The 25546-nt window shown below is 37.9% G+C and overlaps 1 protein-coding gene across 3 annotated transcripts in view; it reads right to left on the reverse strand.

The window, feature by feature from the left end:
- The window catches only part of TENM1 (teneurin transmembrane protein 1), a 550900-nt gene that overhangs the window by 286477 nt on the left and 238877 nt on the right, over positions 1 to 25546 (reverse strand). For all 3 annotated transcript variants that reach the window (XM_047844103.1, XM_047844102.1, XM_047844101.1), the window contains exon 5: positions 21672 to 21910. In XM_047844103.1, the coding sequence (XP_047700059.1) occupies positions 21672 to 21910 (239 nt within the window). The remainder of the gene's footprint in view (positions 1 to 21671; positions 21911 to 25546) is intronic.

The following is a 25546-nucleotide window of genomic DNA, read 5'->3' on the forward strand; positions in this document are numbered from 1 at the left end:
GTTTATGTGTTCATCTGCAAACTTTTAAATGTTGAAATTTTAAGACTCTTTCCATTTACTGGATTATTCACAGTTAGCATTAAAGAGCAGGGCTTATATGAGGTTGGGGAGCCAGGAGACATAAATGAGAACATGGAAAACAGATGAGTGGTAGAAAACTATAACTGGGTATGTAATCAAGACTTCTTAGCTGCCTTACACGATTTGATCAGATGAAAAGAAAACAGAGAATAAAGTGGAGAAGATTAAAATAACTCAGTTTGTTCTGGGTTTTCTGAGGTGGCACCAGGACAGTGTACTTCTGGAAAAGTTACCAACATTTGGGCTCGATTCATTACCAGGATCTTCATGCCTTCTCTTCCTTTCATGCGATAATTATTTGTTGGCTAATGACTATGTCATAGGTTCTGAAAATACAACAGTAACTGCTTGCTTACAAAACCCTTGCCCTCCTGGAGGTCACAGTCTATCTAAAGGGAGCCAGTTATCACGTGGTACTTAAGAGAAGGAGTCTGGAATGAAGGTGTCTGGCTTCAAATCCCAGCTCTGCTACAGTTATTATCAGAGTGACCTTGGGCAAATTATTTGATCCCTGTGTCTCAGTATTCTCACCATAAAATGTGCATGATAATAGTACCTTCCCCATACAGTTCTTGTGAGGACCTTGTAGGTCAGTACATGTAATGTACCTAGAAAAATGGCTGGCACATTATAAATGCTCAATAAAAGTTAGTCATGAATATTACACCTGGTTAATTCTCCCCTCAAGCTAGCCTTTCCAAAACCACGTTGGAAGTGGAGAAAGGCAGAAGGTCATTTGCCCAATCGCACCCTCTGCCTTCTTGCCCAATTGCCCCCTCTGCTCTCCTGCCCTAGAAGAGGTCTGCATTTTTCTGGAGAGAGCAATCTAGAGGGACTCAGGTCTCTAAGAGAATTTCAGCAGCCATCTTCACACAGCTGCATAGCAGAATAAAATGAAAACAACACACCTCATGTAATTTCCTCATTCCAAACCCTCGACTTGATGTAGGGCATTCATTTCCCTCCTTTCCCTGCCTACATCCCCAAAGCTGCTCATTTCCTTGTCTCCATCATCATGATCACTGAGGTTTGGAAGCTGTAGATGTTGGGTTCTCTTGGTAAAAGGTTTCCAGAAATTAGAGCATCCCTAAGATTTGTAAAGTCATCATTCCTTATAGAGTGTACTTTCTACAAAGGTTAGCAGAAAGTGGTTAGACTCTCATTTTATGAAACATAACTGACAGTTCTCACATAGCCCTATTTTGTATGAAATGGGTCCCAAGGAAATTTTCAGCTGGGTTACCCAGTGCAAGTATGCATTCCTGGGTGATGGATTCAACTCTAGCAAATTGATCTGTGCAGGTAGGGGAATCTGTCTGGAATATAATAAAACCATGGTATATGAGAGCTCAAAAAGACCACAGACCAGTATAGTTTAGAAAAAGAGGGAGTAACTATTTAGCGTGGAGAAGCCTGACAAACACTATCTCAGCCGAGTGACCAAGGTTAACATCATCAGTGACAGCACGCACATGATAGCATGTATCCTTGACATGATGTGATGATAATGGCACTTCTGTGGTCTTCCTTCATAACTCCAGTCTCAGCGCGAGAAAACTAGCAGAACTCAGATTGAGGGACAACCTGCAAAAAAAAGCTGACCAGTGCTACACAAAACTGTCAAGGTCATCTGGGACAGAAAACTGTCACATACTAGGGGAGGCTAGGGAAGCATGACTCTGAATGTAATTTCCTGTCCTGGATGGGATCCTGGAACAGAAAAAGGACATTGGGGAAGAACTGGTAAAGTCCAGACCGAGTGTCAAGTTCAGTTAATAATAATTACCAACGTTGGTTTCTTAGTTGTGACAAATGTGCCATGATGATACAGGAAGTCAATAATAGGAGAAGCCAGATGAGGAATATATGGGAATTCTCTGTACTATCTTTGCATCTTTCTGTAAATCTAAAAGCGTCCTAAAATTAAAATCTTATTTTGGAGGAAGAGAAGACCACATATCAACCATTTGGTTCAGCCTCCTCATGTTACAGAGGAGGAAACTGAAAACTAAAGAGAGGAAGTGCTTGCCCAGGACACACAGAGACCAGCTTCTCTCGTATTCAGGACCAAGAGAAGATGTGATCCATTTCTCCTATCCAACGCCATTTAGTACTGGCATATTGGGCTAATGAGGCCAAAGTTACAGGTTCAATTTTCATGCCAACCAGTTATTTTTGCAGAGAGGAAAACTCTGCTCTTTGCCCACAAAGAGATTATTGAAACGACTTTTCTCTTTTCCATCCTAGGTAAGTGCATAGGAAAGAACTGGAAGCCCTGTAACAGCCCTCCATCAATTCAAAATACGTGAACATCAGCAGAGTCATCTTTTTATATGGACACTTTATTGGATTACTGGATCACATGTAACTGAAGCCATACATATGCTATATATTTTCTATTAGTTTTACAATCTCTTCCCTTTTTCATCCCAACCTTCTTAGCATTTGTGTTAAACCTGAAGACTTTGTTGTCCAAAGTCTTATTCTATCTTTGAAATAGAATCAAGTTTTGCTTTAAAGGAAAGGTAGACTATGGGAAACTTGCAGAATGTCATGTAACCCCTGAAAACAGGTCTACGATTTTTCTTAATATATCCTGAAATGTCTTTCCAGGATATCAGGAAATGTGGGAAAAGAATATGGCAGTCTCTCAGTTTTTAAATTTTTTCCTCATGGTTTAAATTTGTAATTTTGTCTCTTTTTTATTCATTATTGAGATAAGTAGTTTATGTTAAAGTCTTTAATATATGAACATTTTTATAAACCAATCAATAAAGAGCAGCTGAACTTTCTAGTAGAAACATGGGCAAAAGACATCAATTGGCAATTCACAGAAGAGGAAATGCAAGTTAGCAGTGACATTTTAAAATGTTCACCCCTAGTGGTAATTTAAAAATGTAAGCTAAAATACTGAAATGTAACTTTGCCAATCAAAATGGCTTTTTTCCTTTACTTTTTTTTTTTTATAAACAATTATCAGAAGTTTTCAAGGGTTCAGGGAAATGAGCACTCTTGCACACTGCTGCTCAGAGTATAAATTATTACAAAATATTTGGGTAAATTAGTAATATATATCTAAAGTGTTGGAAATGTTTTTAGACATTTTGATCCAGCAATTCCATGTTTAAAAATTTATACAAGACAAGGATCTGAATAGATTTGAAAGCAACCATGTTCAACATAATGTTGCATATATTAGCAAGATATTGAAAAGTATTTAAATGTCCAGCAAACATGGATTGATTAAATCAATAACTATTATATGTACAATAGAGGATAATGTCGCCATTAAAATAATGTTGTAGAAAAATATTAAGTAATAAATATATTCACAAAGTAGGTTATAAAACACTATTTATAATATGGGCTCATTATAGAGGCCATTTAGTGTAATAAGTGAGGGCACAGGCTCTTTTTGAAAAGTTAGACCTGAAGAGTGATGGCTTTTCCACTAACTCGCTGTGTGGTTTGGGGCAAACAGCTTGACCTCTTTGAGTGTCAGTTCCCTCATATATAAATTAAAAATAACAATACCTAATTTGAAAGATATTATGACTATGCCAAAGGGACCTATGTGACATCAAATACAAATCATGTCTATTTCTACAAATTAAGTGCCCACTTATTTTTTTAGTGTCACTACAGACTCACAGATTCTTTTTTTATTGTTCAGTGCTTAATCCATGACCATCACCGTTGTTTTTGAAGCTCAAATTCAGCCAGTGGGAGGTCCTTCAAATTGGTTTCTGTGTCATTTTGACATGTCTTTTTTCCAAACACAGTATGTTTCAGGCTTACCTTGCACTTACTTTCTCTGCCACAGACCTAGAAACAGTCATTTCTTCAAAAAGCTTTTAATAGAAAATGTATTTAAGAAACCTAAGTTTGGGTAAGATATGCTCATTACCACTGAGGTGCCTTTGTTTTTTTTTAAGTTTATTTATTTATTTTGAGAGAGAGCAAGCATGAGCAGTGGAGGGGCAGAGAGACACAGAGAGAGAGGATCCCAAGCAGGATCAGTGATGACAGCCCAGGGCTTGATCCCATGAAGTGAGAAGGGTGAGATCACGACCTGAGCTGAAATTGAGCCACCCAAGTGCCCTGAGATGTCACTGTTTTTAAGTCCTTGAAGGGCACAGAGTGAGGATATATATACACATAGAACAAAACTTTTAGATTTTACTACCTGCTCTGTTAACATGTGTGTATGTGTGTGTATACACATACACGTATATATGTATATACACACACACACATATATGTCTATTTGTATATTTTTAAAAGAATGAGTTCATATTTATATCTCTAATACTAATTCAATATAGCAGAGTTCTTCTCATTCCACATTTTTATTTCCTTTTCCACACAGTGAACCCTGTTTTCAATAACATCAGTTTACTCACTTGCTTATTGTACAAGATGCGCAAAAGTATTAGAATTACTACACCAAGACCACTACCAGAACTAAACTCACTAAGGAAAATTCAAAGCCTGTGTTTTTTGTCCTTAAAATATGTCTTTCTGAGGGTATACACTTATGTTTTCAAAATGGTGGGTCTTCCTAATACACAAAGAAGTCTTCAAATTTGAGACAAAGAAGATCAAAAAAGAAAAAATCCCAAATAGAAAGATGGACAAAGACATGAACTGTATACAGTTCACAAAAAAGATCTTTAAACATATGAAAAGATATCCAGCTTCATTCATAACACAAAATAAAACTACGCTGAGATACCCTTTCTAACCTATTTCACTGACAAAGATTCAAAAGCTTGCAACACAATCTGGTGGTGGGTCCGTAGGGACGCGGGCTCTTTCACACAACCCCTGCGAAGAACATTCATGCACAGTAACCACTTACTATTTTTTTAACATTTCATTTTATTCTTTTAAATGTTTATTTATTTTGAGAGAGATTGAGAGAGAGAGAGAGAGAGAGAGAGAGAGAGAATGAGCAGGGGAGGGCCAGAGAGAGAGGAAGAATCCCAAGCAGGCTCCTTGCTATCAGTGCAGAGCCCAATGCGGGGCTGTGAGATCGTGACCTGAGCCAAAATCAAGAGTCGGATGCCACCCAGGTGCTCCTATTTTATTGTATTTTTAATTAGGCTCCATGCCCAACATGGGGCATGAACTCATGACCCTGAGATCAAGAACTGTATGCTCTACTTTCTGAGCCAGCCACATTCCTCTCAGTTTTTTTTAAAGCCCCTTATATATTTTTTACTTTCCCCTGTTTCAATGATTAAGTCCTCTCATTTCTTTTTTTGCATGTTTTCCCCTACTTCTTCTGAAAAAAGTTTTTTGAGTATAGTTGATACCATGTTACATTAGTTTCACGTGTTCAACATAGCGATTTAACCTCTCTCTGCTACACTCACAAGTCTGGCTGCCATCTGTCAGCAGACAATGCTATTCCAATATCACTGACTACATTCTCTATCTTGGTTTAAGTTCACTTGGGCTCTCCCTATTGATTTTTTAACAACACTTTATTCTTCTATTATTTTTCTGTTTTCTACCCCATTAATATGTGCTTTATCTTTATTATTTCCTTCCTTGTGCTTTCTTTATTTTTATCGCTTTTTAAGCTTTATTTTCATTTTTACTGATATGAACTTTCCTCTTATAAATGGCTTAATTGTATCCCATAAATTTTGACATGTGGTGTGTTTATCATTATGTCTTAGAGATTTTATAATTTTAGATTTTATTTCCCCTTTTACACAAGAGTTTTTGAAAACTGCAAAAATTTCCAGGGGAATAGGCTTTTCTGTTTTTAAAATTTTGTTATTAATTTCCAGCTTAATTTCACTGTGATCTGGGAATGTCTCTATTATTTTTACTTTATGAAGCTCGCGGAGATTCCTACTGTGACCTGACATAAGATCAAATTTTGTGAATGTTCTGTGAGTACTTGTGAGGAAGGTATACTCTCTATTAGAATGTTAAGTTCAATACATGGCCAAAAGATCTTATTGATTTTGCTTTTTTAGGTCTTCTATATACTGACTAAATTTCTGTCCATGAGACCTAAGAGTGGTAGGTTATAATTTCCTATTACTAGTTCTTTTTGTCTACTTCTCCTTGCATCTCTTGTAGTTTCTGCTTTATAAAGGCACTTGTTGGGGTATTTGTACATAGATAGTCATTGCATTTCATAGAATATTCTTTCTGTTGTGTTTTTCAGGTTTTGGCCTAAGTTCTACTTTGCCTGATATGAAGATTATAAGCCTTGGTTTCTTTTTTTTTTTTTTTTAATTATTTTAATGTTTTATTTATTTTTGAGAGAGACAGAAAGAGACAGAGCACCAGCTGGGGAGGGGCAGAGAGAGAGGGAGACACAGGATTGGAAGCAGACTCCAGGCTCTGAGTTGTCAGCACAGAGCCTGAGGTGGGGCTCCAACCCACAAACCACTAAGATCATGACCTGAGCTGAAGTTGGGACACTTAACTGACTGAGCCACCCAGGTGCCCCTAAGCCTTGGTTTCTTACTGCTTCCATTTGCCTGGTAAATTATTTAACTTTTGTCCATTTCTGATTCCTTTGATTTCAGTTGTGTCTCTTGTAAATTGCATAGAATTAGGTTTTGCTTTGTGAACTATTTTGAAAATCTTTTCCTTATAATAGGTGAGTTAAACCCATTTATATTTATTGATATGACACAACTCTATTATTTATGTTATACAGCATTATGTTATCTTTATTGAATTTCTTTGGGTAGTTTGTTTTCTTTGGTTTTTAAAAATTTCTTTTAGTATTTAAGAAGGCTTATATTTTTTGTTCTGATTACCTTTATGCTATTACCTTTCTTAAAGTTTATTTATTTATTTTGAGACAGAGAGTGAGAGAGAGAGAGAGAACTGAGGAGGGCCGAGAGAGAGGGAGGGAAAATCCCAAGCAGGTTCTATGCTGTCGCCACAGAGCCCAGTGTGGGGCTCGAACCCACGAACCGTGAGATCATGACCTGAGCCGAAACCAGAAGTCAGAATCTTAACTGACTGAGCCACCCAGGCATCCCTATGCTATTATTACCTTTTATAATGCCCTTATTCCTCTTCTGCTCGCTTGATCTTCTACTATTTGGTTTGACAGCTTGAAATTATATTCTTTAACCCTCTATGTGACAATCAATGGCTTATTTTACTTTTCCCATTTTCTTTTCTCCTTTGTTCCACTGAATTATTATGACTTTATAAAAATATATAATATTTACCTACTATTTTTACATCTTTGTCCCCACCTTTGTTATAATCTTAAATCTACAATTAAGTAGATGTAATTTTCACCAGCAGTGATTTTGCCAAAGACTCCCTCATCATCTCTTAGTTGGATAAAGCTTGTTCTCTAAATCATAAATCAACACACTATTACCCTTAGCCTCATCTGGTGTAATGCTTGTTTTGTATGGCCTGCGAGCTAAGGACACCTTTTACATTTTTAGTAGTTGAAAAAAAATCAAAAGAAAAACAATATTTCAGGACATGTGAAAATTCTATCAAATTCAAAATTCAGTTGTTGATAAAATTTTATTGGATCATTGTAACATTCCTTCATTTACATCTTGCCTATGGCTGCTTTTGGTTATAAGTTGAGTATCTGTGACAGAAACTGTAATGGCCTGCAAAGCTTAAAATATTTACTATCTGATCCTTCACAGAAAAAGTTTGCTGACTCCAAATCTGGTATGGCTTGTGGATGCAGTATTCCTTGAATCCTGGCATGTTTAAAACTGTTTTTCTATACCCAAACTAACTGTTTGCCTTTTTATGTTCATTCTGAAACATTTTCGTAGGTCAGCAGGAACAGTTGTATTACGAGTCAGGAATTTGGGTGACTTACCAGGTTACTTACTATGCTTCTTAGTTCTTATTAAAGTGCAATTTAAAAAATCCACGAATGACTTTTGGATAGGGGGTTTGGTATACCTCCTTAATTTTGTGATTCACTTTTATTTCTACGGGATCCAGAAATTCTAGCCTTTGTTTTCTTCTTTCCCTTCACCATCAAGCCTCCAAGGGACATTCTTTCCAAGTCAGCTCCCCTGCACCTTCAGGAGTTGTGCTTTCCAAGTTACCAACTCTAGTTCTATGCTTTAAAGCACATTTCTTTCAATTTTCAGTAGCCAGTGTTCTCAAATGCCAGGTCTGAGATCTGTTCTCATTAGCTCATTAGAATGTGGGACTTCTTGGGGCGCCTGGGTGGCGCAGTCGGTTAAGCGTCCGACTTCAGCCAGGTCACGATCTCGCGGTCCGGGAGTTCGAGCCCCGCGTCAGGCTCTGGGCTGATGGCTCGGAGCCTGGAGCCTGTTTCCGATTCTGTGTCTCCCTCTCTCTCTGCCCCTCCCCCGTTCATGCTCTGTCTCTCTCTGTCCCAAAAATAAATAAATGTTGAAAAAAATTAAAAAAAAAAAAGAATGTGGGACTTCTTGTTAATGGGAATTTTATTTTATTTTAATGTTTATTTTTGAGAGAGAGAGAGAGAGAGAGAGAGAGAGATTGCAAGTGGGGGAGGGGCAGAGAGAGAGGGAGACACAGAATCTGAAGCAGGCTCCAGGCTCCGAGCTGTCAACACAGAGCGCAGGCTCCAGGCTCCGAGCTGTCAACACAGAGCCAGACGCGGGGCTCGAACCCACAAACTGTGAGATCATGACCCGAGACGAAGTAGTATACTCAACCGACTGAGCCACCCAGGTGCTCCGGGAGTTTTATTAATTCTGTCAACACTAGGCCTCAGCACTCCTATCCTTGTTTCTATTTAGTCTTTGATTCTTGGCTCTGGTGTGGGCTACGAACGTAGTTCTGCTTCTTGTGGGTGTTTATTTTTCTACTTATATGTCATTTGAAGTGTGTAGAACTCTCTGTCTCCTACATATGCAATTGAATTGGTTTCTGTGTGGTTTTATTTGCTCTATTTGTTGGTTTGTGTTTCTTTTTGGAGGATGAGGTGTATAGATTTAGATTTCAGGGACCAATATTATTCTGCAGAAACTCAGAACTCACTATTAGTATCTATAGATACTAATAGAAACACATGTAGAAACATGCACTTTGAAATGAATCTCTCATGGTGGGAACGTCTTATAATTTTACCTGCCTAGTGTCCTTTATGTTCAATCCTATGTACATATGAGAGAGTTGACCACATTAGGGCTATCATGTGTAATTGTGAACAGGGCCAGATTTACTAATAGGGTGATTGTGTTGAGTTTTCAAGTGTCTTTTCCTGCCCTACATAATTCTTCCTCTTACACCTTTAATGATAATAAATTCATAATGAGGACCTCATTTCTTTAAGTCAAAGTCATGATGGCAAATATATTTCAACTTCTGAGTAAACTCCGACTACAGAATCTAGACTCAGCAGGAAAGAATGTTGGTTGCATTTGATGACTTTTATCTTGGATGGGTCTGGGACAGGGAAGTGATAACATTTATGTCAGAGATTTGCCATTCTTGGTTTCCAACCCTGTCGTCTCTATTAAAATGCACATAATGTTAGGGAGATATAATACATTTTCTTTGTCACAGCCATTTTTACTTCAGTGTGAATTATCTTATTATATGGGTTGCAAGTGTAAATCCCTACCCAAAAGGAAGGCAGGTGGTACAAAAGAGTGAAGAGGGCAGGATGGGTACTCTGATGTACTGGAGAGTTCATGGTCCTTTTAGGAGGATTCCCTACTTAGCTCTAGTCGATGGTTGCCATATTATTTTTGCCATGCAAAAGATTAGATAGAAAAGTGCCTGGTACTCAATAAATGTGTGGGCAAATGGGTGAACGGAGGCTTTGGTATGCCAGATTTTTCTATTTTTCAAGAAAGACTAGAAATTTGGTGTAAACCAAATATGTTATGTAAAATCTCCAGACATGTTTTTAAATTAGTTGATAGCATTTAATGAATTCTATGTGTTCAAGAAAAACCTGCCTAGGTCATCAGATTCATTTCTGAGTTCAGGTTTTATCAGGGAGTAAAAGGCAAAACTAGGTTCCTGTTTTGGGGGATGGAACAAAACAAGAGATTGAGAATGTACTTTGGTAATGAAACAGAACAGAGCTAAAAGATGGAAAAAGTAACTGAGCTCATGACCTTGGCCTCATTAGCCAGAAGGCTTCTGAGATAGTCATTGAGAAGTCTAACTGTTTTTGTTTCTTTTCCACCTACTGAAATCACAAAAGACACATGCAGTATAATTTCCTATAAAAATAGGACTATATGCACCAGTTGGCTATGTACACTAATCATTCTGTTTTGTTTGGGCCAAAATACATACCTATCACTGGACTCTATAAACTCATTTTTATCATTTTTGGGGGAAGTGCATTTACGTATTTAATTTTGATTGTCCCTTGAATCTCCTGTTTTTAAAAATCAGCTTCCCTCCCTCCCATTAATGGGTTGCTACGTCTACATTTTATACTTCACTAATTTAAAAGACAAGACTGGTGCCTATCAGCAAGAAAAGTTATGCCAGTTAATACAAGGGCAGAATTTGGTCAGGGAACCTAAGCTAAAAATACGCAGCAGACAGGAACAGAAACCAAAGATACTAATGGTTTGTTTGGGTTTTATTCAGTCTTGAACAGGCTGTGTTTTAGGCATGACAAAGAAAGGTTCTATTTGTACCAGCTGGCTTTCAAATACTCCCACAGCCTTCTATGTTGGTAAATCTTAACTACCTCTGCAATAACCTATATGATAATCTTTGAGCATGTGCTATTATAGCCTGGAGTCGCACTGAGCATGTGCAGTGCTTTCCCACATTTTCCCACTGACATAAAAATTTTCACTTCCAAAAAAACAAATAGTTCACCTAGGTTCAAAATTCACCTGACCATTTAACTACATATGGATGGACTGAGGCTAGATTTACCACCAAGGTCAAAGATAATAAGAACTTCTTGGGTCTCTGCTAGGTGGTGGGGAAACTGCTGAATAATTTGATAAACTTCAGAAATTTGGATTCATCTGGATTCTATGTCTGGAGATAGCACATGATCTTTAATAAAACCACTCCATTTCAAAAGTGTCCACTTTTCTTTCATAGCACAGTATACTTGTGCCTATTTTGTGGGTTTTTTTAATGTTTCATTTCTGAGAGACAGAGAGTGTGAGTGGGGGAGGGGCAGAGAGAGAAAGGGGTACAGAGGATCCAGAGGGGGCTCTGTGCTGACAGCTCAAACTCACAAACCGTGAGATCACGACCTGAGCCTAAATGAGACGTGCAACTGACTGACCCACCCAGGTGCCCCACTTGTGCCTAATTTCTTGACAGCTGGTATCTCTTTCATGCACTGTACAACTAGTATTAGCTTGGTTTCGTGTTCCAAGTAAAATCCAAAATCTTGTATCTACCATCTCTACTTAATATTATTTTCATTTAACTCCATAATTTTATTAGTTCTGCAAAGTATCTGGAGATATGGTAGACACAAAGGACACTATGTGGTATTGTTATGTGCCATATTTAATATTTATGTTTAATTACAACAAAATTCAAGGCCAAAAGTTATCTAAATACTTCCTTCCGTGAACAAAGGGCAAAACTGAATGGAAGTTGAAACTAGGTTGTCTACAACATAAACAATGGGGCTCGTTGATTTGATGAAACCTATGAATATCAGACAGAGATGAATATCAGAAAGATATTCAGAATATCAGAAAGAAAATTCTGCCTCTTCTGTACTACATGGTAGAACAGCACAGATTTTTGGGACGCCTGGGTAGCTCAGTCGGGTAAGTGTCTGACTTTGGCTGAGGTCATGATCTTGTCATTCGTGGGTTCAAGCCCCACGTCCGGCTCTGTGCTGACAGCTCAGAGCCTGGACCCTGCTTTGGATTCTGTGTCTCCCTCCCTCTCTGCTCCTCCCCCACTCGCTCTCTCTCATTCTCTCTCTCTCTCTCTCAAAAAAAGAACAACACAGATTACTTGCTGTCAAAATCACATTTGCATTCAGTTTTAGCCACAGCCACAAGTAGTTAAGAGCTCAACGACCTCTTCCAATGTTCCATGCACATTACAATAGCCTTCGGTTTCCTAATCGCTTGATTAGGAGACAAAATTCATTTACTATAAAAAAAATGGAATCAAGAGTTGCTTTTTTGTTTTTTACAAAGCACATATCCTATGTCTTTTCTTCCAGTTAAGGATCTCCTATTTCCAATTCAACCTGATAATCAGACATTTGTGAGGCCCCTCCTTAGAAATTCTCATGGTAAGCAATCGCTCTACAAGTTAACTATAATGTGTTACACGAGGTCCACATTTAACTAGATTGGCAATACTATGATGAAGTTTTGATCAGCAGAAAATTACAGTGGGTCATCTTGGACCCTCTTAATTTGCTCATTTTTATCCCATAGAGAGCAATAAAAACCCCAAGAAAGGAGCTCTTGTGGAGCTATACTGTGATCTAGAAATCCACATGTGTCTTGCCTATCCTGGGGGATCTAATATAATGCAGTGCTTTTTTTAAAACTCTTATTTAAGCTGTAATACAGTGCTCTTATTTAAACACTATTCAGGTGGCTCCATTGGTTAAGCGTCTGACTCTTGGTTTCTGCTCAGGTCATGATCTCACGGTTAGGGAGTTCGAGTCCCACATCAGGCTCTGTGATGACAGTGTGGAGCTTGCTTGAGATTCTTTCTCTCCCTCTCTTTCTGCCGCTTGCTTGCTTTCTCTCTCTCTCTGAAAATAAATAAATCAACTTATAAAAAAATAAATAAACACTATTCATATTTTGGTGGGCATATGAGTCTTCCCAGGGACCTTGTGAGATTACACCTAGCCAAGAATCCAGCCTTCCCTGAGCAAACTTCATCTGGAAGGAGTTCCTCATATATGTTTCTTTTTAAAAAAATTTGTTAATGTTTATTTTTGAGAGAGAAAGAGAAAGAGACAGAGGACGAGCATGGGAGGGACAGAGAGAGAGAGGGACTCACAAACCGCGAGATCATGACCTGAGTCAAAGTTGGACACTTAACCAACTGAGCCACCCAGGTGCCCCTCTCATATATGTTTCTTAACTTGTCTAAAATATATAGGGGAAATTACATTTTGTGTTCTAAAACATTTGGGGGAATCACAGTTTTCCACATTGTTGTGAGTCTGAAATCAAAATTTCTGAAGCACTACCCTGTGATCATCTCATCTTAGCTATTAAGCTTACTCACAGTCATAACTACCCCACAATATCATCAAGATGTGTAGACATCTGGACCCATCTCTTGTTTAGGGTGCCATTAGCTTCCATCTCCTAGTTTCCTTCCCTATTAAGTTTGATCCTTTGGCTGAGCACTTCAAAAACGTTATCACCAGCAACTATAATTTCCTTATCCCTTTGTCCTTGTGCTATACTTTGCCTGCAAGCCTCTACTACCTTGGTGCAAACAATAAATTGTCCTTATTTCACTTAATTGCTCTTCTTGAAACATTAGGTATTTAGTCTCCCTACTTCAGCCCTTTACAAATATTTTAGTGTTAGAACCTCTTTATATGCTCTTAAAAATTACTCAGGACACCAAAGAGACTTGGTTGATGTAGGTTATATCTAATCAATACTTACTGTATTAGAAACTGACTGATAACTTTTTTCAAGTACGTATTTATTCATTTACTGAATGGTAACAATAAACCATTACGTTTTAACATAAATAACATTATCTTCTGATAAATAACTATATTTTACAAAAATGACTGAGAAGTGTGACATAGTTTTACATCTTTAAGAATCTAATGTCTGCCTTCATAGAAGAGAAATGGATTCTCCCGTCTGCTTCTACATGCAATCTCTTGTGATTTCACGTATCATGTGGCATCTGGAAAACGCCACTGTATCCTCATGAGAGAATTATAGTGAAAAAGATAAATACTATCTTTGTGCTGTTGGGTACACAGTTTTCCTCTGTGGACCTTCCAACGGGTCTTGGGGTCCCCAGTGGTCCCCAGACCACACATGGAGGACCACTGTTCTATCACCATCATTTAAGTTTTTCTCCAGCCTCTTTAGTTGTTCCTTCTCAGTCTGCCTACCAGATAGATCCTGTGTGCTTGGCCTTCTTGAATCTTAGTATTCCCCAGAGTTCTAGCCTTCACGTTTTTTTTCTTGCTCAGCCCCCATGATTTTGGCTTCCCCACGGCTAGGCACCTCTAAACATTCAGTACCAGATATCTAATCATGTATGAGGTATCCTGACCTGTTATGTCTGTTTTCACCCTTAAACCTCTTTCTTTCCTCTAACACTCTATCATGGGTAACAGCGTCACCACCTACCCAGTCTGGAAGCCAAACAACTCTTCTCTCTCCTGCCTCGGCTAAACAGGCACTGAGTCAAGTAAGTGTGTTTTATCCTTTAAATACTTCTCGACTCCATCTTCCCCTTCTCTGTTCCCAGAAGATTATGCCCTCACTCTCACTCACCTGGATTACTACAATAGTCTCCTAATTTGTCTTCATCACTTCGATTTCACAACCTCCATCGTCCTGCCTGTCAATTCCAACTTCCATATTGCCATTAGGGTGATTTCTCCAAATGGAAATCTGAGCAAATAATTTTCCTGCTTTAATGAAAAACCATAAAAACACCCCATTTGCTCTCAGAATAAATTACAAGTACCTTAACGTGGCTTAAAATGCCTCTCATGATCTGCTCCTGCTGACTACCTTCATTTCCTGCCACCCTCCTATATTCTCCATTTGTGCTTCCTCAGGTTTTCCAATCCACTTGTATTTAACCATACACATTGTGCTTCTTCACCGCTCTGTAAGGGGAATATTGCTAAGCCCCATATGAATGTGTCTCCACCCTGTAAGAGGCCACCTCTTAGTTTGGACTGTGATGAATCGGATGTTCTGTGGCTGAGACTTGGCCTTCCACACGCTGGCTCTTCTATATGAAAATTCAGCCACATTTCTGAAGTTTAAAACGGGTTAACCAGCCATCTGTTTCAAAGCCATTGCTCTAATTTAGCTTATTCTTATTCACTTCAGAGTAAGTATAGCTTAACGACTTATGCAATGTGGGTCTAAAAATATTCACATAACATAAAATATATATGTATTATATATATATAATTTGGATGAGGAAAAACTAAGTTAAACAAGAGTGAAATTTCCTTTATGCAACAGAATTCACATTATTTACTTTGAAATCAGAGGTTTCTTGAGATGTTTTTTCAGAATTTGCAAGATTGATCCTTGCTATTCTCAAATTTCTTAAGCATGCAAAGATCCAAAATTACTGACATGCTTGTCCAGTCTTCTTTTATTATGCCTTCTAGTGGATCTTTATCTATTTCACATAGTCTCATTTTAATTTCTCTACCCAGGCTAAGAAAGTGCTATATCGGAAGTACTTAGTAGGGTGACTGCCTCTTCTTGAGGCAACAAAATAATATCTTTTTTTTTTTTTAAGATTTTACGTTTAAGTAATCTTTACACCTAGCATGGGGCTCGAACTCACAATCCTGAGATCAAGAGTCACATGCTACACCCACTGAGCTAGCCAGGTACCCCTCTTTTTTGTTTTAACATAATAATCCTTTGACATAAGACATATATTTAATTCACTACTCATTCACCCAAGACATTATCTCTCTTACTCTATGTTTTAAATCCACAGGGTGCTAGAGTTCTAAGAAAAAACATAAGAGAAATATTTGCCTTTCATGAAAATGCCTTCATTTTGAGCAATCAGTGCTAACTGTAGTTCTGCAAATTAGTTATATGTGATGCAGGTTCTTCCTGTCATTTTAGTGCATTTGATTTGGATTGAATTTACACTTTTATTTATGACAGGTAAAAGTGCCACTTAACATAGGGGAGATAAAACTTATGGAAAATATTACACCAAAAGGTGATGTCAGATGAAAATATAAATCTCTTTTAAAGAAGAGTTCTGATAAATGCATGGATGGCAGATTTATAATTAGACTGAAGTTATACTACCATTTCCCAGACCCCTTCTTAGAGAGATTGCTAGAAAGTTAGCAGATTCATGGGTAGGAGGCAAAGTCAATGCTAATGCAGAAACTGCCATCATTATCTTGAATGGGTCCATGAGAGTGAACTGGATGTAGTAATAAGTATTAAACAGGACACCAAAAGGATTGATAATGGCCATAAGGATAAAGTAAAATGCTTTTTAGCATTATATGCTGAGTCATTTCTTGAATGTTATAAGCTATAACGTATTTTAATGAAAATGTGTTTCAACCCAGATACGGCCTCCAGATCGAAATACAAAACCATTTGAAGGGTCAAAACACCAAGGAAAAGGGAAATTGGTAAAATAAAGGCAAAGTTACAGATAGTTTAGACCAGGCAGAAGGAAACAACAAACCCATCAGAGGGTTCTTGTGAAACAGACATGTCAGTACTTAAAAGAAAAAAAAAAGTTTCAGATGACTTTGGCAAGAAGGGAAATAAAAGTAGTTCATGTTAGGATAAATTACATGCTCATTATGCTTACCTTGGCTCAAATTAATAATCCTAATAATAATCTTGTTCCACTGATAATAACCATTAGTCTTGATTTAGATCTGTTAAGCAATGCCCTAGGTGTTTTCCAGGCTTCATGTCTTTTAATTAAAAAGAAAATCCATGGGCAAGGTATTATCAACATTCCCATTTTATAGATGAGGAAACTGAGGCACAGAGGCATTAATAAAGTTGCTAGAAAGTGAGAGATTGATTTTTGCTAAGTGTATTTATCTACAGTTAGTAAACTTTGTGTGAAGGGGCTTTGTGTGTTTAGATTCAATGGGGGAAACCCTCCATTTTTATTCTTTATATTAAAAGAAACTCTAAGTTCTTGAATTTTCTGAAATCAAAATTTGCCATATTCTGTTTCATTTCTTCACCGTATTGTGAGGCATTTACACTTTCTTTGTGAAGAAGGCAAAATGAACACATTCTACTCCTCTCATTCTATCACTTCCAGCACTTTGTAGCTCCCCTGTAATAACAGCCCCAGAAAGCAGGGCAATTTGGATCCATAAAAAGGAGGCACAAGAAAGCACTGAAATCAATGTCACTCAATTTTGGTGCAGATAGCAAAGTGAAGTAGGCCCTTTGCCCTCTTGAATAGTTTCCTCCCTAAACTTTTGATCAGAGAACTGGGCTCAATATTCTCTCTCCCCTAATTCTATATTAATATCCATTCTGGTCAACTTTCTACATGTGGGCTATATATAGTATGTCATGCCAAGGAGAATTATGGACTGAAATTATTTCATCTATAGAGTTTGGACACTACCTACATACCCTGAAGGTGGTAGGAATCGTTTCCAATTTCATAGCAGAGGAAAAGGAACATCAATGTCATTAACTAATGATACTGGTTTTGAGAGCCGGAAATCCCTACTCCCCTACTCATTTAATGCAGCAGCCCATTTGACCCCAGGCACAATGTATTCCTGTGAGTTTCTACTGCCTCTTCCAGAAAGTGCTGACTGTGGAGAAACTTGATCAAAACATCAAAGATTACCAGAGAAGCTGCATCTGTGCCCTTCGCAACCATTGATGAAGTACCTTAACCTCGCCTTCTCTCGATGCCTTACATATGGTCATCTGTCTTCCTGACTACTACTTCATATGGCTTATTTGTAAATTCAAGCAAATGTGCTTCTTACTGGCACTGATACATCACTGATGCCAAAATATCAGAGAGGATGAAGCACAAGGACATATTTTTTGATTCACATGGAAAATATTACAGATTTATGGCGAAGTGATGACAATAGCCATTGCATGATATCTTCATATAATCAGCATCCTTCCATGCCTCCCTTCACCAGATTTTATGACCTCAAAACTTATTTAAAAGAATTACTCTCCTGCTGACCTGAAAGACATAGTGGGGAGGTGTGGGGATGGGGCTGGGTGCCTGAACCACCTAGCTCTGACTTTTCATGTGCTGAATTTCCACAGTGTTCCAATGACCACTTACAGAGCCATAATGCACAGAACGTCTACTGATGTCCCATTGATATCGATGTGATTTCCCCCAGTGGATTGAGGCCAGCACAGCATACAGCCATTAGTATCTAAAGGTTATGTATAATGGATAATAGAGGAAAATGAAATAGCAGAAAGGAATTTGCACGGGAAACAGAAGCAGTAAATAGTTTCAGTGTAAGATTTTACTTGGGTTATACAGCAACTGCAAAGGGGGGATTGAAAAAAAATGATGACTCTGACAGACTCAGCAAGAGCTGAGAGTGAAATAGTTTCATATTTGGAAATGTAATACTTTTTTACTTTGACTACAGAAAGCCATTTAAAAATCATCTTGTATGTTACAGTTCTTAAGTGACATCATTCACCTGCATGCTTGCTGAGGAATCCTTACCCTATCCTCCTGAGGTGGCTTGCAATATGGCAAAGATGGGGTAAATCGAGGAAGAGACTTTAATTGCCCTATCCAAAGTCAAATAATGTCCAGTTCATGATAGAAAAAAAAAGTTATGGTATTTGCCGTTAACATCTCATTTCGAACCAATTCAACCCACTGTGCTAGCACTTAGCCTGATAGTTCTACATCTAAAAGAGCTCACAATAAATGATTTGAACAGATATCTTTCGCCAATCAACAAAGCTTAGCTGCACACACCGTTGCAATGGATGACCAGGTAAATGTAGTTTAATTTGTAATTTAGTAACAACAAAATTGGTGGATCTGTTTACTAGACCAAGAAGTCAGTGAGCTACAGAGTTTGCTGCAGTGCTGCAGGGGCAGCAAAGCCTAGTGCCAAAGAGGACTATGTGCTCTGCAGTCAATCCACTCTGGCTTAAAGCTCAGGATCCCCACTTTCTAGTGAGGTGACCTCTTAATCTCATTATGACCTCTACATGACCTCTTATCTTTGCTGTGCCTCAGTTTGCTCACTTCTAAACTATATATAATACCGATACGTGCCCTTAAGGATTGTTGTGAGAATTAAATGAGCTAATACAAGTAAAATGCTTAGCATCAATCATTTTTGTCGACAGATTTTATTGATAGGATTGCTTTGTGCCAGGCACTGATCTCGATGCTGGGATACAGCCACAAACATGGTTAACTCTGAGAGCCACTGAATTTTCATAGAGAATAACAGGGGTGCCTGGGTGGCTCAGTCGGTTAAGTGTCCAACTCTTGGTTTCAGCTCGGGCCATGATCTCGCAATTCGTGAGATCAAGCCCTGCATAAGGCTCTGTGTTGACTGTGCACAGCCTGCTTGGGATATTCTCTCTCTCTCTCTCTCTCTCTCTCTCTCTCTCTCTCTCAAAATAAATAAATAAACACTTTTTAAAAAATAGTGAACAGTTATAAAGAGAATGATGATAACAACAACAACAATAATAATATTTAACATTTATTGTATACTTACATGTTTTGGGTACTATTCCAACTTCTTCTGTTACATTAACTCATTTAATTCTCATAAAAACTCTATGTTATAGGCACTATTTTAGGCCCATTTATCAGATAAGGAAATGGAGGCCATAAAATGTTAAATAATTTGCCCAAGGTAACATGCCTAATAAGGGGCAGAGGTCTGCAAATCCAGGTTCATAATGACTGCACTATATTGCCTTAATGTCATGTCGGTATCATATGACATTGTTCACCCTATAAAAAAGGCAGACTTTGCAATTACTGAAATGTTCTATTTGCACTTATGAAATAAATAAATATATAAGCTAATTAAACAAGTCTCAAAGTATATAATAGAATTTTTGATACAAGGCCATCATAATAAATTTAAATGGAAACATAGGTTTGAACACCATATAAACCTAGTAATAAAAAGCTTGCTATTATCTGGATTTGTTTATAGCGGGGTTATTAAGTCTTAGATCTAAAACATTATCTCTCTATACAGTAAAAGTTAATAGAAGATAATCCATAAGGTAACAGTCTGTCTCATAATTGAACAAGAACATTTAAAAAGGCCTCTAATGAATTTAGACTTCTCAAATCACTCCTTGTTTTGAGTGATTCCATATTAAAATCATGTTTGTATTACAGTACTTTGTCATCCCCTAGCTTCATTCCTTCAGCATTATTCCTCATTACAGATTATTACAAACCAAATAAATATACATGTTGGGTTATCCTAAAATGTGATAAAAGACACAATTTTGATATTATAGGTAATATTATCCATATTCAATAGAAGCACCATTCAAATATATTCAGATTGTATGATAAAAATATAAAAGAGATAATCATGAACATCAATATACGCTATGTTCCTATACTGTTGACATTATCAGTGACTTCCCTACAAAATAAACCTATTTACTTAGCATCCCCTGTTCTATGACTCCTATAAAATCGGTTCTGTGAACTTTCTTATTGTTCACATTTTGAATAAATCTGAATAAACCAAACTCCCCTTATTGTTTATAATTTCAAGAAAGTCCAAATCTGTTTTAATCTACTTCTCAGAATCATATTCAGTGTACCTTCATGGGTAATTCTGCTTCAGTTAGGAAACCAGGTTAAACCTGAAAAGAAGTTACTAGTGCCATACCTGGGTAGAATCTTTCTCTACCATGATATTCTATTCGTTCTAGGAATAGGGCTTCCACAAAGTACATGTTTCTTAAGTTAATTTACATTAAAAAATTTTTTTTAATGTTTTTATTTTTGAGACAGAAAGAGACAGAGCATGAGCAGGGGAGGGGCAGAGAGAGAGAGAGAGAAAGACACAGAATCTGAAGCAGGCTCCAGGCTCCGAGCTGTCAGCACAGAGCCTGATGCAGGGCTCGAACTCACGGACTGTGAGATCATGACCTGAGCTGAAGTCGGATGCTTAACCGACTGAGCCACCCAGGCGCCCAAAGTTAATTTACATTTGAGACTGCAGAACCACTCGAGCAAGGAAATTAATGTTCAGTCAAAATAAAATGCCATCCAGAAAAATCAATACAATTTACTATCAAGTGAGGGAGACTTTAATCAGGGTGACTCCAGAACAATATTTTTCTTAAACGTGGAAAGAGTGCCTCAAGACTGTTTTCTCCTTTACCGCCCCAAACACAGTATCCATACAATTCTGCAAGCCATTTACCTTGTGAAGAGAAGAATACATTTTTTAAATCTCGGTGTAAAACTGAATTCTTGGGAAGAAATTATGTGCTGGATTTTCTGATAGCTTCCAAATAACTACTACTTTAATGAAATTGCTACCTGAAAATCTGGTAGCAGTATTATTGTTTAACTATAATTTAAGAAGCTATTGTAGATTGGTACTTATGACTTCTAATGAGAAAACCATAACAACCTTTTAATTGAAGGGAAAATGGTTAACTACAGTAATTGCAATCAATAAGACTGCGTTAGTAGTATAAATATTTCTTCTCAAGGAGCATTCCTTACTCTCCTCAGCAGTATTTAAGGTTAGGAAGTGCAAAAAAAAAAACAAAAACAAAAACAAAAAAACAAAAAAACCACCTCATTAGAAATCCGTCTGTTATTTATAATACTAAGGCTTGGTTCAAATTTTGGGCCCCAGAGTTGAGAGAGAGTCTCCTCCCCCACCTCCACCACAAGCGAAACAAGACTTTGAGAAGAAAAGAGACATGGCAAAAAAGGCTTACCAATCACATAGGCGAGTAACAAAGCCAAAGTCACTGTGATTGCAGTGGCGCTCAAGGCCGTGCACTTCCAGTTGCAGCACCTGTAAGGTTTGTTAAAGGTAAAGGCAGGTCTGGAAAAGGTGCTTCGAGGAAGTGGCCTGGGAGGGGGCGAGTACACGGTATTGGACGTCAGAGGGTAGTTTTGACTGGCTGCACTGAAGATAGCTGAGGAGCCAGATCCATGTTTAAACAGGAAATGCCTGCAAAAAGGAAACAAAAAGTTTGGGCTATAAAACCAAAGCCAGTTGTCACAAAGACACCAAGTACACGAATTTCAATCACGCTTTGACAAAGCTCAGGAGAACCTGCAGTGTCCCCATGAAATTGTCATATACCAACAAGTTAACTCCAAACTGCCTTTGGTGGTCTCCTTTTCTTTTCTCCATTTACACTTTTAGGAGGCAGACAGAGGTCTTCTGTTCCCTGACTTGCTGGCTAGTGAATTTCTCAAACCCTTGAGTGTTAACGTTCCATGTTTGATGTTATTTGCTATACTGCTCCTTTTCATTAACTATGATACTCAAGAGTTGATTCAAAAACAGAAATATCATCTGGCATATTTGAAATCTGACTGTCTTAGAAACCAGTATTTTATTTAGAGATTAGCTTTCACAGACATATTTTCAAGCAATATTCTATTATAAAAGTTGTCAAACATACAGCCAAGTTGAAAAAATTTTATGTAAACACTCATATACTCACCAATTAGATTCTACAGTAGACATATGACTGTACTAACTTTACCACATATTTCCCCATCTCTCTGTTCCTGTCTTCTTCCATCAGTCCATCTTAGTTTTTAAGCACTTCAAAGTAAATTGCATACATCAGTATACTTCCCTTCATATATTTCAACTTGCATATTATCTGGAGTTCAATATTTTTTACAGATTTTTAAATATAACATTTATACATGATGAGTTGGACTCTTTTAGATTCCACATATAAGTGGTATCATACCATATTTGTCTTTCTCTGTCTGACTTATCTCACTTAGCATAATGCCCTCGAGGTCCATCCACGAACTCATAAAAACAGAGAACAGAATGGTGGTCACCAGGGCCTGAGAGGTCAGAGAACAGCAGGGATGTTTAAGGGCATAAACCTGCAACTAGTAGATAAATAATTCCTGAAGATATAATGTACAGTAGAGTCATTACAGACGACAATATTGTATTAGAATCATCAACCTTGCTAATAGAGATCTTAATTATCTCCACCACAAAAAAGAAATGATAATGATGTGACATCATAAAGGTGTTAACTAATGCGACAATGGCAATCATACTGTAATATAAATGGATCAAATCAACAGGCTGTACACCTTAAACTTACACAATGTTGTATGTAAATAGATTTCAATAAAAAATGATACATGATGAAATGCACAAATTTTAAGTGTACATTTGCTGAGATTTGACAAATGTAATCTCCTTTGCAACATAAACCCTTATCGAGATACAGAACACTCCCATCACCCCAGGATGTTTCCTCCTGCCTCTCTAAGTAAATCCTTACCCCACTTCCCCCAGACAACCACTACTTAGCATTTTTTCTACATGCATTAGTTTTGCCTGTTCCAGAACTTCGTGCTGCTGTCATGTTTGAATTACTACAGGATGATTATTGACTGCTCATGACTATTGTAATATAGATATTTCATAAACAGTAATGATTTATTGCCATGGAAGGACTTGCCAAAAACAAATACATGGAAGTATGTTTTCGTGCACATATTTTTTTTTTTAATTTTTTTTTCCAACGTTTATTTATTTTTGGGACAGAGAGAGACAGAGCATGAACGGGGGAGGGGCAGAGAGAGAGGGAGACACAGAATCGGAAACAGGCTCCAGGCTCTGAGCCATCAGCCCAGAGCCTGATGCGGGGCTCGAACTCCCAGACTGCGAGATCGTGACCTGGCTGAAGTCGGACGCTCAACCGACTGCGCCACCCAGGCGCCCCTTTCGTGCACATATTTTACACGTACTGAGTGCTGTGTGCCATGCATCGTGCTAAATGCTTCTCTCAGTCTTCACTCATACGAAATAGGCTGCGTTATGATCCTCATGGTGCATTTAAGGGCATGGAGGCCAAAAGGGGTTTAAGAAACTTGCCTAGCGGGGCCTGGGTGGCTCAGTCAATTAAGGGGCAGACTTGATTTCGGCTCAGGTCATGGTCTCATGGTCCATGAGTTTGAGCCCAGCATTGTCTCCGTGCTGACAGTGTGGAGCCTGCCTGGGACTCTCTATCTCCCTCTGTCTCTGCCCCACCCCTGCTCACTGTCTCTGTCTTTCTCTCGAAAATAAATAAATAAATTAAAAAAAAAAAAAACTGCCTAAATTCACCTAGTAAGTGAATGACAGAACCAGAATAGGAGCCCAGGTCACTCTGGCTCCAAAGTCCTTAATCTTAACCTCTCTCCTGTGCCACCAGGGCAGTAAAATGCACTGCTAAGCAAAAGACATTATGGTGCTACATTTTAATGTACTACTACAACACAAAACCCCTCCACAAAATAGAGAGCCAACATCACGTTGTCACATATGACCAAATGCACAAATCATTAAGCCTACATTAAGAATGCTTTCCAATTTCCAGTGTTAAAGAAGAAAAGCATATATGCTTAAAGGAGAAAAGCATATGTTTAAAAGAGAAAACAACTACCTAACAAGCCAGTTAATGAAAAATCTCCACACTAGAGGATTTTGCTTTAGTATCATGAGGGTAAAGGTTATTTAAAGGGCAGGGTTGCTGAGAATAGAACACATTCACAAGCCTTTCTGGAGGGCGATTTGGGATTATGTGTCAGAAGACTTTAAATATGCATATTCTTTGCTGAATAATTATGCCTAGAGGAATTTATCCCTAGGAAATTATGTGTCTGACAATTTCTGTAACAAGTTGTTCGTTGCAGTGCTATTTGTAATAGCACAAAATAAACACCTAAGTGCTCAATAATTGGTATTTGCTTAAGTAAGCTATTTTACAAACACATAGTAGAATACTATACAACCATCACAAATTGTGCTGTAAAAGAATATTCACTAGGAAAAGTGTTTACAAATATCACCAAGTGAAGAAAGGCAGCTTCAAAACAGTATGGGCAACAAGATACAATTTTTAAAATAAAAAAAAAATATATGTTCATGGAAAAATAGTAACTTGGGTTACCTTTGGGATAGGAGTATTTTTTTTTTTAATATATATTCTCTGCCTTGAGCTTACATTGCGTTTGTAACAAGTATCAAGAAGATGGGAGGTGGGGTGAATGGAAAAAATGCACTGCTTAACACCAACCACACCGTAGTCGGTTCTATTTACATAAACATGATTTGCTGAGCACGTAGGAAGGCTAGACACCGAGGCACCTTATGTGCAATTTTTTGATTCTCATATGCATATGAGGTTGATACTATTCTAATCTTACAGATGATGAAACAGATACCAGAAGAGGTTTAGTAGGAATAAAATGGTGGTGATAATAGTAGTTATCATAATAATGATAATAAGAGGTAACTTCATTAAGTGCTTACTTGTGCCAGGCATTGTTCTAAATACTTTATAAACTATTAGATCATTTATTCTTCCCCAAAACCCCATTAAAGGAAATATCTCCATCTACAGATGAGAAAACCAATGAACAGAGAGGTTCAGTTTTCCCTGGTCCCACAGTCAGTAAATGGTGAAGCTGAGTTTCAAACACAAGCAGGCTGGCCCCAAAGCCATTGCTCTCAACCACTACATGACACTACACTATACTAGGGTTATGCAGTTAGCGGACGTGGTAAGATAAGAACCCACACCTGTTCGGACACAGAAGCAGCATGTGGATAATA

Source organism: Prionailurus viverrinus, chromosome X, assembly GCF_022837055.1.
Source record: "Prionailurus viverrinus isolate Anna chromosome X, UM_Priviv_1.0, whole genome shotgun sequence".
Lineage (NCBI taxonomy): Eukaryota > Metazoa > Chordata > Mammalia > Carnivora > Felidae > Prionailurus > Prionailurus viverrinus.